The sequence below is a fragment of the Dermochelys coriacea genome, chromosome 2 (assembly GCF_009764565.3).
Source record: "Dermochelys coriacea isolate rDerCor1 chromosome 2, rDerCor1.pri.v4, whole genome shotgun sequence".
NCBI lineage: Eukaryota > Metazoa > Chordata > Testudines > Dermochelyidae > Dermochelys > Dermochelys coriacea.
The window spans coordinates 198,550,690-198,569,966 of NC_050069.1; the positions used below are offsets into that span (position 1 = coordinate 198,550,690).

Below are 19,277 nucleotides of genomic sequence, written 5' to 3' on the forward strand. Positions count from 1 at the left end.
CCTGGCCCTGCACGTGTAACTGGAAGCATTTCTGAGAATGCCACCATAGAGGTCCTGGTTTTCAGCCTCTTTCCTAGCAGCCTAAATTTGGCCTCCAGGATGTCTCTCCTACTCTTCCCTATATCACTGGTACTGACATGTACCACGACCACCGGCTCCTCCCCAGCACTACACATAAGTCTATGTAGATGCCTTGAGAGATCCACAACCTTCGCACTAGGCAGGCAAGTCACCATACGGTTCTCCCAGTCATCACAAACTCAGCTATCTCTGTTTCTAATGATTGAATCTCCCATTACTAACACCTGCCTTTTCCTAATGACTGGAGTTCCCTCCCCCAGAGAGGTAACCTCAGTGTGAGAGGATACCCCAACATTATCTGGAAGGAGGGTTCCAACTGTGGGAAGGTTTCCCTCTGTTCCCGTTGTCTGCTCTCCTTCTCTGGTCCTTTTATCCTCCTTAAGAGCGCAGGGACTGTCTGACTGGAGGTGGGACAAATCTAGTGTCCCGGAAAGCCTCATCAACATACCTCTCCTTTCATAGACTTCTATCGTATTGCCCTTTAGTCATCTCTTTTCCAAGCTAAACAGTCCCAGTCTTTTTAATTTTTTCTCATATGGAAACTGTTCCATGACCAAATCATTTTTGTTGCCCTTCTCTGTATCTTTTTGAATTCTAATGTATCTTTTTTCGGTTGGGGCGACCAAAACTGCACCCAGTATTCAATGTGTGGGCATACCAAGGATTTATATAGCAGCATTATGATATTTAGTATGTTATTATCTATCCCTTTCCTAAATGGTTCATTATGATACTTTGTTAGCGTTTTTTTACTGCTGCTTCACATTGAGTGGCTGTTTTCAGAGGACTATCCACAATGACTCCAAGATCTCTTTCTTGAGTGGTAACAGCTAATTTAGACCCCATCATTTTGTATGCATGTTGGAATTGTGTTTTCCAATGTGTATTACTTTGCATTTCTCAACATTGAATTTATCTGCCGTCACCCGGTTTTGTGAGATCCCTTTTTTAACTCTTCTAAATCATCTTTGGACTTTACTATTTTGAGTAATTTTATATTGTCGGCAAACTTTGTCACCTCACTGTTTATCCCTTTTCCCAGTTCATTTATGAATATGTTGAACAGCAGTGGTCCCAATACAAATCCTTGGTGGAGTCTGCTATTATCTCTCTCCATTCTGAAAATTGACCATTTATTCCTACTCTCTGTTTCCTGTCTTTTAACCAGTTACTGATCAATAAGAGGATCTTCCCTCTTATCCCATTACTGATTACTTTACTTAAGAGCCTTTGATGGGGGGCATTGTCAAATACTTTCTGAAAGTCCAAGTACACTATATGCACTGGATCACCCTTATCCATGTTTGTTGGCCTCCTCAAAGAATTCTAATAGATTGATGAGGCATGATTTTTCTTTACAATAGCAGCGTTGACTCTTCCCCAACAAAATATGCTTATTTATGTGTCTGATAATTCTATTCTTTACTATAGTTTCAACCAATTTGCCTGGTTCTGAAGTTAAGCTTACCAACATGCAATTGCCAGGATCACCCTGGAGCCTTTTTTAAAATCAGCGTTACACATTAGATATCTTCCAGTCGTCTGGTACAGAGGATAATTTACATGATAAGTTACATATCACAGTTAGTAGTTCTCCAATGTCATATTTGAGTTCCTTCTTGGGGGAATACCCCCAGGGACCCACATCTCGAAGAATCTCAGTTACTGCACAAGGTGAGTAACCTTCTCTTGCTGTTTAATTTATTAATTTGTTCCAAAACACCCTCTATCAATACCTCAGTCTGGGACAGTTCCTCAGATTTGTTGCCTAAAAAGAATGGTTCATGGGAATCTCCCTCACAACCTCTGCACTGACGGACTGATGCAAAGAATTAATTTAGCTCCTTTAGCATCTCAATCATGCAGTGGACCCACTGACTGTTTGGCAGGCTTCCTGTTTCCAGTGTACTTAACATTTTGTTTGTTTGTTTTGTCCTCTGTTGCCACTGAGATTCAGAGAAAAACAGTGCCTGTTGGAGCCACACAGGTACCCTCTCTGTCAATGTTATAAAAGAGCCATATGGCCCTAACCAGGCAACCAGAGGTTTAGAGACCATCTATTTACACCTGGAGCTACTTCTGGGGTGTTTATACAAAAGTCCCTTAATTTCTACAGCTAAACTGTGTGTTAGTTAGTTAGATAGTAACTGGCAGGTAATTTGTGGTGTTGGTCTTTTTTTTTTCTGGACCTAAAGTCATTAGACCTTTTGGTGCTTGCCAATGATGCCTCCAAGTCTTGGATAAGAAGGGGAGAATCAAGTGGTGTCTAATCTTGCTCCATGTTCTCAGATGTATGTGTGTATCTACTATTTGTTCTGCTTGGGGGAAGCTCCTTCCTGTGATTGCTGCTCAGTGTGTAGGGCCTACACAACCTGAACCTGCAACAACAGCCAGAGGCTCCTTGTCTTCATCATCAAGGAGTCCTAATATGTCTAGACCAACATCAGATCAGCAATATAACCCTGTGAATGTACAGAGCCTTCTTAATTTCTAAAGACTGGCACTCAAGGATGACTTCAGCACTGGAAAAAATTGGTGCCAAATAAGGTCCATGTATGTAGTGAGGATGTGGGAGGGGGCACATCCCAACTCTTGAAGAACCATAGTAAGAATGGAAAGTAACCTTTTCTTTCCCATGTGGTCCAGATACATCTGAAGGAGATATAAGGTAGGAATAGTCTCCATATTTTATTTTAACAGTAGAAGTGGTATAAGGATTTTCAAAGTTTTTATGCTTAAGTTATGTTTCACATTACAGGATGCATTATTAGGCTCTACCATGACAATTTTCAAGGCAACTGATGGTTATCTTATCTTTAACTTACTTAAACTTATCTTGTATGCTAAAATAAGACAAATTGACTATAGAATTATAAATAACCTGATTTGCTATTGTTGATTATTAATGCTCCTCCTCCACCATATTGTTATTTCCACATCTTCTGTTTCCATTTTATATAAGCATCTGTTGTTTAGTGGACTGGATAAGCAGGTGCATTATTTGCACAGAGAATCGGTGTGAAATTCATTTTGAAAGATATGTGACTCAACAAGTGAAAACTTTTGGTACTTTTGAAGTGATAGGGGTCTTGTTCCATAAAAGAAGGAAAGCCTATTATGAAAAATTGCAGTTGATTCATTGCAAAACATTTATGGTAAAAAGGAATCAATTCTTAAATGTGCCTTTCAAATACACACAAGGAGCACCCTTAGAATATTTTTAAAAGCTTGGATAGTACTTTGCCAGAAATTACAAATATAATTTATCTTTATTTTATTTATATTTCATTTTAAACTGACAGCTTGACAGTTTGCAAGATTTGTTGTTGCATAAAAAGAAACATACTTCTGATCGTTGAACTAAATAGCGACCATTGTTTTATACAATATTTAAGCAGAAGTCACGTTGAAATTAAGTTTTCCACTTCAAATTTTAGAATTTGGTGTATATTGACTGTTGCGGTTGTCTTAGATGTGTTCTAAGATGTGTCTGAAGGAATAATAAGTGTAAATTAGAATTTTAATGCACATTTTCTGTTTCTTGTCTCCCAAAGGCTCTTTATGTGATATTGGAACTCTTGTGTTGATGCTTGCATTTGTGCTTATAATTAGTCAGAACTGCAGATGATAATTCTGAAAATCCAGAGGCATGAAACCAGTTTAGACAACTATGCACATGAGAACTTGAGCTTAATTAGATAATTGTAACGTTTTCTTTATAATGTGAAAAGTGGTACTTGTTGACATTCTTCAGGAATAATGAGACAGTGAAGCAGGGAGAAGCTTGCTACAAAAATCAGCTTTTGTATTCGAGTCTATAAGTCTCATTAGATTGTTTCTGAAACAAGTATTAAAAATAAAAAATAATTCAGTGCAATTTATAAAGCATTTGGTATGCCCCAAAATATATAATAGGCTATACTCGCAGGAAGTTTTTTCCTAATCAGCATAAAAAGATGCATAAGAAAAACAAATCCTAAATGTATTATATCTTTATGTGAAATCCTCTCAATGTGATTACACAATATAATGTTTGTAATTGTATACTGCTGAGTGGGGGAAAGAATAATTGTGACTATGATCTAACATTTATTTTTACAATTTATATAACTCATCAATTGAGAGTTGCGGCTTCTAATAATCTGTGAAGCTCTAATAATTGCAGTCCACTTATAAATGACAAATGAGTAGTTACAGCAAAAGCCTTAGGCATGCTGCAGAGTGTTAATGCCAATCTCTATGGCAAAAATGAGTGAATTCTGCTGCAAATTTTTATACTGTAGGTGCCGCAGGATAGCTGTGTTACTAGAATTGAAGATTCTTAAAGTCCTTTTCTGACTGCAGAATTCAAGAGACCCTGAATAGATCTTTGAATTGGGATATATGTATTTAAACAACCATATGTACATATTTCCTGGGAGACTAGTCCACTTTAGGTGTGTAATAAGAGACAGATATCACACAACATACACTTTCTGTTGAATGTAATATTCCTGTGATGAAGGAATTAGCTAAATTGTTAAAAAATCAACCAGTATGATGATTGGTTTTATAAATATTTTTCCAGGGGATAATTTTATATAGTTTTTAAGTCTCTTTATACTATACATATTTTCTCCCAATACTTTTCAGACATTCATTTCAGTCGACTCTAGGGTCCCTTTGGGATCTATCTAAACTACTGCTTTTGAACTTAGTACTGTCCATAATTGTGCCAGAACCATATTCTTTCCAACACCTGATTTCTCAGGTACCCATTAAATTACATTAAAACTGTGTTCTAACATGATGGAAGCAAGCACAGGTTGGTACATTTACCTAGCAACACTGTTTGTGGCATAGACATCTTGAAATTAGTTGGCATATTCATATCTTCAATGCTTCCAACTCCATATGACCCTGTGCATTTTGAGAATTCTTGACCGCTATCCCATAGTGCCCTGCACAGTTGGTGCTTGGAACAGGGGATTGTGAAAAGATCGATATAGCATTCTGGGAGCTTTGCTAAGATATTTCTGGAAATTTTTAGAGCACATTCACCTTTTCATTTATCAGCAACATTAACCCTTTGGATATGGTTTATATTGTGTAGCACTTTTGATGAACATCAATTATAAATTAAAACTTTACCCATTAGTTTTAAAAAGTGCTCCTTAAAAAAATTACATATTCAATGAAACACTTATTTACAACTGTTCCATGAGCCTTCATAAAGAATAGATTCACTTTATTGACGCTTTCCCTAACACCTCCAGCTCCCTCGCGGTAAAAGTAATTTAGATAAATATGCAGCAGTAAAGCTGTAGATGTGTAAGGTACAATACATGCGTATTCTCTAACAACTATCAGAGTTATACACAAATAGAACAAGAATAGAATGGACAAATATGGGAGTGAAAATACGATAGCGTTCTCACCAACATGTACTGTCCTAGGAATAAATGGAAAATTCCTCTCACAGTAAAATAATCATCTGCAGTTTTTCCAAAAGATCTGTAGATAATGATGGCATTTGAAATGCTAAACATTTCCCATGTGACTTTTGTATTATGAAAAGACACTGATAAAAGTTAATCTGAAACTTTTTGTCACCTTCTTTAATTTAATAAAACTGTGATTGACCTAGCTGTAGTTGCCCACTCACAAAAAACCAAGAAAAGATACAATTCAGCATTATGAAGTAAGAGTAAAATTGTAAGTCATTTTGCTTCAGTGGAAGCTGCCTTTGTACATAAATGGCTGACATTCTAATAGTTATGATTAGCACCACCATTCATCTAAAAAGTGTCTTGTGACATGTTCCCCCCGGGTGCTACCTGCAACTGGAGTACCTGACTCACCAGCCTGGGCTCCCTTTACACTGTACTCTGTGACAGGCACTCAAGCCCCCTTCAGTACACATACAAGTAAGGATATACCCAGCTGCATCTTCACACAGATGCTGAAATCAGCTCTGCATGGGAAAGCTCAGCTAAGGGACCTCACACTTCCTTAAGCACGCACCCCACTTTGGAGGGTAAACCCAAAATTATTCTGTTTTGCGCTGCACAGGGAACTGTACAGCGTAAGCTCATTACATTCACCCTCTCCCTCAATGTGGAGGAAGATATGCAACAGCTTTCTGCCCCCAAGTTATGATTTCCACAATGGTTTTAGACAAAACAAAAACAAGTTTATTAACTACAAAAGATAGATTGTAAGTGATTATAAGGGATAGCAAACAGATCAAAGCAGATTCCTAGCAAATCTTAATATACTAAAGAGATTGGATATGAATAGCAAATTCTCACCCTAATTGTTGTTTTAGGCAGTTTGCAGAGATTCCTGAAGGTAAGCTGCACTTGCTTGCAGCTTAAAACTGCAGATATTCCTTTCACAGGGTAGAAATCCCTCTAGCCTGGGTTCAGCCCTTCTTCCCAAGTCCAGTCTCGGGTGTTTCCAGCAGTCTTCTTGGGTGGGGAGTCAGTGAAGAATCACGATGATGTCACTCCCCTGCCTTAAATAGCTTTGCATATTGCAGGAACCCTTTGTCTCCCCTCTTAGTTCCCATGCCCGGTCGGTGGAAAAACACTAGTATTCCAAGATGGAGTCTTGTACCAGGTGATCTGGTCACATGCCCCTGTGTAAAGCACCAATAACTCAGAGGCTGTTTCTCAGGAAGCGTCCTCAGGAAGGCTCCCCAGTGGGAGCTTAGCTTCTTCTAAGACCTATTCTCCCTAATGGCCCTTCCCAGCCAGCCATCTAGACTGATTGCATTCTGCCTAGTGGGCATTCCCCAGGTGTAAACATATTTGTAATACAGATTTATAGTCAATATTCCTAGCTTCAGATACACGTATAAATAGGATAATCATATTCAGTAATCATAACTTTTTCAATGATATCTCACATGACCTATCTGGTATAAAATACATCGTAGTTATGCCATAATCGTAGCATAACAATATCTCTGTCAAGAATATGGGGCATAGTGTCACAATCCTCTTCAAATAAATCATTTGATGGGTTTGCAGATTTATTTGGGCAAAGAAAACCATAGTCTTAAAAAGCATCCCAATGTTATCTCAATATTTTCTTAGTTCCCAAGCAAGTGCTTGTTGCCTTTCTTTTTAAAAACAACTTTTACAGTTTCAGTAATCTTTACTAATCTAATGTCCTATTCTATAAAGAGAGTATCTTCTTCCATTATTCATTTTTATTGACCGTTATCCTTTATGGCCTGTAAGTTTTGTATTTTTCTTAAGTAATTGAAAAGTTTTGCCCCCTCTTTCCCATTTTTAAGAAAAGAAAATACTAAAAAGTCCTCAAATACAGACTTTAATTTTTTGTTTGTTGAGCCCAGATGTGCCCAATTTTCAAAGTTGGCCGACGGTCATATTTCTCTCAGGGTATGTCTACACTTGAAATTGTGAGTGTGAATTCCAACTTGAGGAGATATACCTGTACTAGCTCTGATCTAGCTAATGCACGAAAAATAGTATATAGGCACAGCAGTGCAAGCAGCAGGAGGGGCTACCTGCCCCAAGTGTGCCCAGCAGAGACACTAGGTACAAATTCAAGCCAGCTAGCCCCTCTCTAACATATTTGTGTTGTCATGGCTGCACTCTATTTTTAGTGTACTAGCTCGATAGGAGCTAGCGCAAGTATGTCTCTTCAAGTTGGGGACACCCCCATCTCAAAGCATGCACCCCCTATGGGTGCGAGATGCCCTTTCTGGGGGTGCAAGATGTGCCAGATTTTTTTAGAAGGTAAATCACTGAAAACACAAATTAAGCACAGGCAGGTAAGTACAACTACTTTGTTTCATCAAACCTATGTATTTATTAACATTATACATTTTTTAACGATTACTGTATTATACAAACAAAAATATATCTAGGTTTAAAGAACTGACCTACTTCAATGATTTTTGATAAGGGGTGCGAGAACATATTTTGATTTTTGATAAGGGGTGCGAGAACATATTTTGAGAACCAAAGGGGTGCAGGCTGCAGTAAAGGTTAAGAGACACTGGTATAGAGATACCCACAGTTGTTTCAAGCCCATGTCTATTCTGTGTTCACCCTTGTGATATGTCCAGAAACCTTCAACAAATATCTGTGGTTATAACATGCTTGTGCAAACTCCCTAGCTTGATATAAATTAAAAGAAGGGGACCACTTTGGAACTGGAGCTGCAATTCTAACCTCTCCTGTTTGTCGGAGCTGATGAGGAATAATTTCTTTCTTAATGGAAAGCTTTGGTAATCTTGAAGAGGCAACTGAAGAAAGTAGCACGGGCTTGCAGGATGACTGCACTACCATAGTTAGGGTTTCATTGAGATTTTTCACTTAAAGCAAGGATTCAGCCTCTTTGTTCTATATGAAGAATACATTGGTAGGAGGAAAGATTCTCAGCTAGGCTGACCCCATACTCAGTGCAGCAGAGGAGAGGAAGGATAAAAGTGCCTCTAAGCAATCTTTCTGCTCTCCCAGCCTGGGGCCACTGAAGGCCATTTTGGCCCATACTATAATATAGACCAGTCTAAAGTCTGTTCTAAGTCCTGCTAGCAGGGACAGCCTTACAGGGATGACTCCTCAAGTGAAGGATTAGAAGGAGTGCTGTATGCCCTGGTCTGCACACATACCCTAAATGGAGACCACCATCTATAAAAATTCTTTCAAAAATGTGTGCGGAGGTGTTGGGTTCTTTAGAGCAATAAAAGTAAACAGTAATAGCAGTAAAACAAACAAAAAACTCACACCAATTCGTGTTAAAAATTGTGTTGCTGAAATATATTGTGAAATAATCAATTAAAAATAAATTACTGGGACATTTTCTCCTGGGACACTTTCTAATACCCATAGTATTAGAAATATCTTTTATAATACCCACTTTAAACCCATAAATTATTTTTCAAAGTTGATATTTTGGCACATGTAAATATTGGTGTTTAATATCAATTAGTTATTTGTCAGGTCCTTTGTCAGTAAGAACAATTTAATATTACATTTAAATATTTTATTTTCTCAGTCAAATGAAACAAAAATAGATTTCAAAGTTTAAATTGGTGTGTCTGTAGTTATTTATTTCCATAATTGTATAGTGTAACACTTCAAAAAAACAACAACAACCACAACCAAGAAAAATCTTTCACAAAAACCCTGTCATTTTTGAGGGCACCTGTTTATGATTGTGATGGACAATCCATATGTGTTAAGTGATGTCAGGTGAAGATTGTGCTTCCTCTAAATTGTTGTTGATTGGTTGCTGTGTAGCTGTGAACTGTAACAATGTAGGCTGTTAGTGGTGGGATCTTCTTTTACACAGAGGGAGATGTTCAGTGCCCATCAAGAAGAGTCAGGAGATCCTTTAACCTTTTGCTTTTGGACGCTGTTCAGTTTTACTCATTTGCAAAATGTAAACATGCATAATTTTCATAGTAAACAGGGTTCTCCAAGATCTTAGTAAAAGGTTGAGGGGAGTAAATGTCAAATAGTCTCAATGTGAGTCCTACATTGATTGGAGGCCTGCTAAAATTTGATCTCAAATAATTGTTGTTGTCCATAGACTAAGTTAAATGTGTGGAAAGAAGCTTTCTGGGAAGGGAATGCGGGGGTAGAAAATGAAAATGTGGAGAATACACTCTTTGGAGTTTTGATGGAAACTATGATAATAGGAGCTACCTGTATCAAATGATTTAGTCAATTTTAGAATTACACCTCCCTCATGGTGGCAAAGGATTTATTACATTGTAAAGTTGAAAACTAAAGTTAATAAAAGTGCTCTCCCCTGCCTGTCCCACATATGGTGAATAAAATCTCTTGGAAATGAGGTAATTAATTTTTTATAGACTCTTGAGGTATAGTGGGTCTGTAAGTGTTCTAAGAAGCTATAAGAACACACACACACACACACACACACTCTCTTACTTTACCAAAAAACCACAATCACATGAGAAGTTTGAAATGAATTCAAGTATTGGATTTCTTGGTGATCAATTTTAAAATAAAAAACTGTAAGAGCAAAGTTTCCAATTACTGATTGATAATCCTTTTTCAGCTCCAGCACTCTAGGGGTAGAGAGAGTATCCCCAAAAAGCTTGTGGGTGAGAAATGGAAAGGGCTGTCATCAAGGTTCACAGTGCCTCTTTATTTAACCTTGCATAATGACAGGTTTCAGAGTAGCAACTGTGTTAAACTGTATTCACAAAAAGAAAAGGGGAGTACTTGTGGCACCTTAGAGACTAACAAATTTATTTGAGCATAAGCTTTCGTGAGCTACAGCTCACTTCATCGGATGCATTCATCGGATGCATGTTGGTGTAGAGGATCTACAACCTATCCTGAAGGACGACCCATCACTCTCACAGGTCTTGGGAGATAGGCCAGTCCTTGCTCACAGACAGCCCCCCAACCTGCAGCAAATACTCACCAGCAACCACACAACAGAACCACTAACCCATGAACCTATCCTTGCAACAAAGCCCGTTGCCAACTGTGACTACATATCTATTCAGGGGACACCATCATAGGGCCTAATCACATCAGCCACACTATCAGAGGCTCCTTCACCTGCGCATCTACCAATGTGATATATGCCATCATGTGCCAGCAATGCCCCTCTGCCATGTACATTGGTCAAACTGGACAGTCTCTATGTAAAAGAATAAATGAACACAAATCAGATGTCAAGAATTATAACATTCAAAAACTAGTCGGAGAACACTTCAATCTCTCTGGTCGCTCAGTTACAGACCTAAGAGTGGCTATTCTTCAACAAAAAAAACTTCAAAAACAGACTCCAACGAGAGATTGCTGAATTGGAATTAATTTGGAAACTGGATACAATTAACTTAGGCTTGAATAGAGACTGGGAATGGATGGGTCATTACACAAAGTAAAACTATTTCCCCATGTTATTTCCCTCCCCTCCCCCCACTGTTCCTTAGACGTTCTTGTCAACTGCTGGAAATGGCCCACCTTGATTACTACTACAAAAGGTTTTCTTCCTCCCCCTCTCCTGCTGGTAATAGCTCATCTTAAGTGATCACTCTCCTTACAGTGTGTATGATAACACCCATTGTTTCATGTTCTCTGTGTATATAAATCTCCCCACTGCATTTTCCACTGAATGCGTCCGATGAAGTGAGCTATAGCTCACGAAAGCTTATGCTCAAATAAATTTGTTAGTCTCTAAGGTGCCACAAGTACTCCTTTTCTTTATTTAACCTGTCAGTTTTGTGGGTCCTGTTCCTTCTCTTTCATTGTTTTTAATAGTCGTCATGAAGCTGTAATTCCATCTGGGTATTTGTAGCTTGCAGTTATACTATAAAAAGAAAAATACGATGCTGCAACTACTTTTCTGGTTTTCCTTTTCCTTCTGTGGGATGGTGCTAATGGCAAAAAGAGGTATTTTCATTGTTTCATGTGTTTTTCCCTTCTGAGAGTCAAACAGAAAACTGAATGTAAACTAGCTGTTTCTGTTAATATTGCTCTCCATCCACTCAATAAGCACCACAACAGTTTAGTAAAGTTCAGGGATTGGTCATTTGAATATAAATGGGGCCATCTGGCTCATATAAAATTAGAGATGGAGCCCAAACTGGAACAGCACATCAGAATCCCCTCAGACTTTGAGAATGCTTGTGTCCAGAAATGAACTTCATGGTTTCTACTCATCTCTACATTGAAAAAGAGTCAACTGGGAGATGAATTAACTCTTTTTGTTGATATGGTTCAAGATTGAAAGGGTTTCCCCCCTTTGTCTCCAGCCAGCTTCTCCTGAAAACAGGAAATGAAATTGGTCCCACTGTCCCTGTGGACTGCCTCTGGTGCTGGTTCAGGATTTAGAAAACAGACAAAAATTCAGATATGTGCAGCAATGGATTGAGCAGTGTCCAAGTGATCACAGAACAATGACAGTGGTTCATAGCTGAGCACAGAGCTCAGTCAAAGCAAAATAAAAATTTAAACATTTTAAGAAAAATTGTGTCCATCTTTTGTCTTTCTTTTGTTCACTAGATGCTGCTCCTTATTTTCCATTGCCCAGGACTTTGGTTTACTGAGCTCATAGCTTGCCAGATTACTGGAGCCAATCTAAAATTTTGCCCCAAACAAGAAAGAAACCTGTAGTAAGATTTCTAATATATCTGTGTAGGTTCTTATATAGCATGCATCACTGTGGTGCCTGAGGGTGAAATTCACCCCAGTACAGAGACTGCATAAGGCCTATGCAACATTTAAATTCCTGACTTATTTTGAGGGTTTTAAGTGGTGCACAAGAATGAATTTCATCTTGAGTTAATCATGAATTTTGCACATATATATCTCTCATTCCTCCAATCAGCAGAACTTAGGGTTTGGGTGGAGTTTTTCTTTTGTTTTTTCTTTAGTTTTTTGTAGTTTTGTTGTAGGAAGACTTAAGTCTAAGAAGTGAGTTTGGCAGTTTACTCTAAAGATGCTGATATTCTGGTCATCCTAATATTTTCTGGGAGTGAGTTTTGGATTGGTAGGGTAGTTATTGAGAAAGCTCTATCTTCCACATTAGGTTAATGCTTGATGTTGATGGTTCCATTTTTCAGTGGAGCATAGCTGTTGTAGAAGATCACTTGGTTTCACTTTTCAAATTCTAGTGCGTCTTTGGTCAATGTTGATATTGGTAGAACCTTCAGCAGTCTTCAAAACTTCCAAACAATCTGTCTACTAGTCATTAGTAAGGTTACATTTATGTCACGGAATCCGTGAGTTCCAGAGACATCCAGGACATTTTTAGCTTCAGGCCATGGGGCTACAGGACTGGAGCTTGCAGCCAGTTGCGTTAATAAGTGTATTATGTGATGTCCTGGGTCTCAAACCCAGCGCTATGAGTTCCCACACAGCCACTGCATCCTGGCCTCCACCCAGTGTCTGATAAAACCTGGTGGGTTGAGGAGTTAGTAGGACTACAGCATCAGCCAAGGCACCACCCTGATCTGAGGAGCACCTGGCTCCAGCAATTGGTCCAAGCATGTTATTTAAGCCAGAAGGAGGCACAGGAAGTTGTCTGAACAACAAGGTGATATACAAAATATAAACAATGTAAACTGTGCAAAGTAAATCAGATGTTTAAAATTCAGTTTGAGCAGCTTTTTTAAAATTATGAGTCAGGCCTGAAAAAATCATAAGATTGACTTAAAACCATGAGATCTCAAATATTTTGGCTGTTCTTTTTATTTGCCTTCTGGTTTGTGTTTTTAGGAGTCACAAAAGCTAGAAACTTTTTTTTTAAATGGAAGCTGAAATTCTCATGTACTCCTGTGATTCCAGGAGCTGGGGCTTTAAAATAAAACACTAAATCTGGTAATAATTGTGATAAAAATGTGAGAACTGGCAACTCTGTTTTTTCTAATATAAGCTAGGTTATAAATTATTTTTAAAATGCCTAGTATCTCTTTTCCACTACAATGGAAGATTGTAGCGCTCATATAATACCTTTATTTTTATTGAGTGCCAACACCATGCTTAGCATTGTACAAGCAGAGTAAGGCAAGGTTTTTTCCTTCAAGAAGCTCACTGTACAATTATGTTGCCAGATTCATGTTTGTCTCTGTGAACAGATCCAGGTAAATGCACAGAATGACCATTTACCAAAAGCCTCATAATGAATTGAAAGTCACAGTGAGGAATAACTAAAAGCCATTTATAAAAAAGAGTATTATGTTCTAACACTGTTTTTTTCTCCGTGATTATGCAGAGATGGCAACAGTTGAAAGAAAGTTGCCAGCTAACCCTCACCCACAAATTTGTATCTTTGCTAATCAATTTGATCAGAAAACTAATAACCAATCAATCCTACTCACTTCCCCACTGCATGCCCACAAGTCCAGTTTCCTGTTGTTGTAGTTACATTGTTAAGGTACCCCTTTTCACTTATTTGAAAACCAATCTTGTTTCTTTTATTTTATACATACCAGCATGCCTTCTAGCATTTAACTTCATCTTGACTTGCAACAATAACTTCAACTTACACAGTGCCTTTTCATGCCAAAACATCTCAAGGCATTTTACTAAAGATGTCAGTAACTTAATCATACAGTCGGCAGTTCCAAATTCTACATTATTAGCTGAAAACAAAGGGAAAAACGAGTGAGTTCAGGCTGATTTTAGGAGTGAAAGAATGGAAGCATCCTTGATATCTCTGGTTTGCAGAGAAAAGGTGCTAAATGAAAGAACTACCATGTAATTTGACATTTAGTTAATGATGAGATATGAAGACCAGAATCAGGTTACCTTGATTGGCATAAATTGTGAAACATCACAGCAAGAGCATAGTCCAAAATTCTGAAGGGCTTTGTCAACTGAAACAGCACCTGGAATATCAACCGGTTTAAATGAGCCAAAACTGAAATTATCTACTTCCTCCATCTACTGTAAATAGGATCTTAGTAGCAGAACTATTTTTTATCAGTTTTAGTCTGTTAATTGTGCAAGCAGCAATGTCAGAAAAAGTGCATTACTGAAGTCTAAACAAGAGAGAACAAAGATATTGTTTTATCACAAGAGTAGCAAAATCGCATACTGTAATGTTCCTAATGTAGTACAGTAGAACCTCAGAATTACAAACATCTCGGGAATGGAGGTTGTTCATAACTCTGAAATGTTCATATCTCTGAACAAAATATTATTGTTATTTCAGAAGTTTACAACTGAACGTTGATTTAATACAGCTTTGAAACTTTACTATGCAGAAGAAAAATGATGCTTTAACCATCTTAATTTAAATGAAACAAGCACAGAAACAGTTTCCTTACCTTGTCAAATCTTTTTTTAAATTTTCCTTTTTTTTTTTAGTACTTTATATTTAACACAATACTGTACTTTATTGCTTTCTTTGGTTTCTGCTGCTGTCTGATTGTGTACTTCCAGTTCCAAATGAGGTGTCTGGTTGACTGGTCAGTTCATAACTCTGTGCTCATTACTAAGAAGTTCTACTACAGTAGTTTTGTCACAGTAGACCTGTAATTCAAATATTGGAGCAGCACAGCATTTGACAATGCATGTGTTAATAACATTGGTACATCATATATCACACAAGCAAAGTAGTTTAGTTTAATCCATTAAATCAACAGTTATTATGAAGGGACAACTGAACAAACCTTTACACCACTAGTGCCATGAGCAGAAATATTACAGAAATCAAAAAGCTATCAGTTACACTTTTACCTATAGTATTTAGGCAATGAGCAAGTAAATGCTTCCATTTACAAGCAATTATCTATCTATCAAAATTCATTGTAGAGCACAGTGAATAATTAGCAACAAATAATTTATTCAAATTTAGCCTATTTTTCTTGATTAATATCAACAAACAGGGATTTCTCCAAATGCATTCATTATTCAAATTTATTAACCAATATCTTTGAGTTTTTTAATTATTGTGAATATTCAAAATTTGAACTGTGTGGCTTTAATATAATTAGTCAGTTAAGTTGCATGGTATTAATTCCCAACTGGATGAGAAAGCAAGCACTCCTGGAATGAATAAATGCTTGCTTGTACAAAATTTAAATCCTGTTTCCACAAATACTCCCACGTATAACCTGAAATTTGCTTTTTGCAATGTTTGCCAGTAAAACTTGATTGTGAAAAGTGACCACCTTAGAGGAGTAAGAACTTAGTAAATCAGATCTATTTAAAATTCAAACTAATAGATTTTTAGTTTAGTTTAGTTTATTTTGCATTATTCAGTGAGCTCTGGTATGTTATATTTCTGTAAGATTGTGGAATTATAACCAGGTATCATTAGATAAAGTGATGACATTTCTTGATGCACAAGTACTATTGCATCACAAACTTAAAGTGACATAATGTTAAAGAAATGGTAACTGATTGCTTTTGTTTTCTGTGTTTCTGTATTGATATCAATAACTCAGTATTTTCTACACCTGATCTTTTCTCCTACTTCAGTGAGTACTAAATTGTATTTATTTTTATTTAGTCCTGAAGTTGTAAAGAGTGAACCATACGGTGAGAAGGCTGATGTCTGGGCTGCGGGGTGCATCCTTTATCAGATGGCAACTCTGAAGCCACCTTTTTCCAGCACGAACATGCTCTCCTTGGCAACTAAAGTACGCAGGTTTGCTAGATCAAACTGCAGTTATTTTTGCATGCACCTTCTGGGTCTCCCAGGGTTCAAATATATGATTACAGAAGACAAGTTACTTTGCACTACAAAAATGTGAATGAGTAGAAGTAAAATCTGGGTGTGTATTGCAATATTGCCATTGTAACCATTAGAAGTTACATTATATACAGAGTATCATCTTACAGTTTAATTACCAATACATTTTTACCCTATAATTTGATGGTAGGATCTTTAGATTCTAAAGGTTTCTGATGGTACTATAGGGTTGGATTTACAATAGGGTGTGCACTACTAGCAGTCTAGAACATTATCATAGATAAAAGATATTTCAGTTTTTGTGTAAATTTCACCCTGACTTAAATGCTGTAGCTCTTTAGCCTACAGTTACCTAATATTATATTAATCTGTTTATCTGATAACAAGTTCTGCATTAGAAGATAGGATCCAAAGTTTCTTTATGAACATATACCGGTGATGTAATGTCTGTCATGTTGTTCCAAGGAAAAACATTAATCACACAGACTTCCATATGTAAAATGGAATATCTTTATTTTCTTCACTCTCAACTATTTATTTTGCAGATAGTAGAGGCTATGTATGAACCAGTGCCAGAAGGTGTCTACTCTGAAAAATTGTCAGTTACTATTAAAAGGTAGGTTTCAGAGTAGCAGCCATGTTATCTGTATCCACAAAAAGAGCAGGAGTACTTGTGGCATCTTAGAGACTAACAAATTTATTAGCGCGTAAGCTTTCATGGGCTACAGCCCATTTCATTGGATGCATATAATGGAACATATAGTAAGAAGATATATATATACACACACACACACACACAAAAACACAGAAGGTGGAAGTTGCCATACAAACTGTGAGAGGCTAATTAATTAAGATGAGCTGTTATCAGCAGGAGAAAAAAACTTTTGTAGTGATAATCAAGAAGGCCCATTTAGACAGTTGACAAGAAGGTGTGAGGATACTTAACAAAAGGAAATAGATTCAATATGTGTAATGACCCAGCCACTCTGTCTCTATTCAAACCCAAGTTAATGGTATCTAGTTTGCATATTAATTCAAGCTCAGAAACAGAAAAGCTTCAAAAATGGACTCCAATGAGAAACAGGATACTTATAAATGCATCTGATGAAGTGAGCTGTAGCTCACGAAAGCTTATGCTCTAATAAATTAGTTAGTTTCTAAGGTGCCACAAGTACTCCTTTTTTTTTTGCGAATACAGACTAACACGGCTGCTACTATGAAACAGGATACTTATAGCCTCATACCTTGTTGTCAACTGTCTAAATGGGCCATCTTGATTATCACTACAAAAGTTTTTTTCTCCTGCTGATAATAGCTCATCTTAATTAATTAGCCTCTTACAGTTTGTATGGCAACTTCCATCTTCTCTGTATGTGTATATATATATCTTCTTACTATATGTTCCATTCTATGCATCCAATGAAGTGGGCTGTAGCCCCCGAAAGCTTATGCTCTAATAAATTTGTTAGTCTCTAAGATGCCACAAGTGCTCCTGTTCTTTTTATTAAAAGGTAATTACTCATGTACTTTTTTCTCAGTCTTTCCAGAAAGGTGCTTTGTTTTGTACATTTTCATTAATACAGATGGCAATGTAACAATGTACTGACTTTAATAATCTTCAGTTTTTGTCTCTAAATGTAGAAGTGCTTCAGGATTAAAGGAAGAAGGAGAGAGGTGCTCACACTGCTAATAATACATATAAGACATGCCACTATCATCAGCATGTCTAACTTGTAATATTGGTTTCTCTTGTAAATGGTTTATTGGTTGTATGTTTCCTTTTTTATAATTAAAAAGTGCCTGATAGGTTGAGTCGTGTAATAAAATGAGTCTCCCAGTGCCTCTTTTTAAGATATTGCATGTTTCCATATCCTGCAAATTATAATAGAATGTTCATTTGTTTCTATTGATACAGGAGTTTCTTTAGAAATTTTTTAAATTCAGGATGTTTCTCTTGTATTTATCTTCATGTAATGAGAAGCACTGATGAATGTACAATTTGTAAACATAAGTCTATAGCTCAGAGTTACCTCTGTTGTATCCCTGGTTTTTCTTTTTCTCTGTCTGTGTTTTATATAATTTAGGGATTTATTGTGTGTATGAATTTTAGACTTCCAGATGCTGAAGGCTCTGTCCTTTATTATTGGAAATTCAGCAAGGAATTTGATTTGCTCTCTCATCTTGGCATTACTCTGACATGAAGTAAGCACTCAGGAGACAAGTTTTTTGGAGAGAAGTAGTGGTCTAGGCTTATAGAAACGTAGAATTGTAGGATTGGAAGGGACCTCGAGAGGTCTTCTAGTTCAGTTGCCTGCACTCAAGACAGGGCAAAGTACTCTAAGACCATCCCTAACAGGTGTTTGTCTAACCTGCTCTTTAAAAATCTCCAATGATGGAGATTCCACAACTTCCCTAGACAATTTATTCCAGTGCTTAACTACCCTAACAGTTAAGAAGTTTTTCCTAATGTCCAACCTAAACCTCCCTTGCTGCAATTTAATCCCATTGCTTCTTGTCCTGGCCTCAGAGGTTAAATAGAACAATTTTTCTCCCTCCCTGTAACAACCTTTTATGTACTTGAAAACTGTTATCATGTCCCCTTTCAGTCTTTTCTTCTCCAGATTAAACAAACCAATTTTTTTCCAATCTTCCCTCATGGAAGGTCATGTTTTCTAGAACTTTAATAATTTTTGTTGCTCTTCTCTGGACTCTCTCCAGTTCATCCACATCTTTCCCAAAATGTGGCACCCAGAACTGGACATAATACTCCAGCTGAGGCCTAATCAGTGAGAGTAGAGCAGAAGAATTACTTCTTGTTGCTTACAACAGTCTTGCTAATACATCTCAGAATGATGTTTACCCCTTTTCAACATTGTTACACTGTTGACTCATATTTAGCTTGTGGTCCACTATGACTGGTGATAATGGGCAAGGCAAGAAGTACACATTTTGAGTTTGTGCACTTCTGAGTATCTTCAACTTCCCCTGCCTCCCTTAACAAAAAATCAACCTGAAACAAAAATGCTTCTGCTTTCTTCCTCAAATGTGGGATTCTG

The 19,277-nt window shown here is 37.2% G+C and overlaps 1 protein-coding gene across 3 annotated transcripts in view; it reads left to right on the forward strand.

The window, feature by feature from the left end:
• NEK10 (NIMA related kinase 10) overlaps positions 1-19,277 on the forward strand; it is a 178,153-nt gene that overhangs the window by 85,804 nt on the left and 73,072 nt on the right. For all 3 annotated transcript variants that reach the window (XM_043509011.1, XM_043509009.1, XM_043509010.1), the window contains 2 exons: positions 16,039-16,168; positions 16,767-16,837. In XM_043509011.1, coding sequence (XP_043364946.1) covers positions 16,039-16,168; positions 16,767-16,837 — 201 coding nt within the window. The remainder of the gene's footprint in view (positions 1-16,038; positions 16,169-16,766; positions 16,838-19,277) is intronic.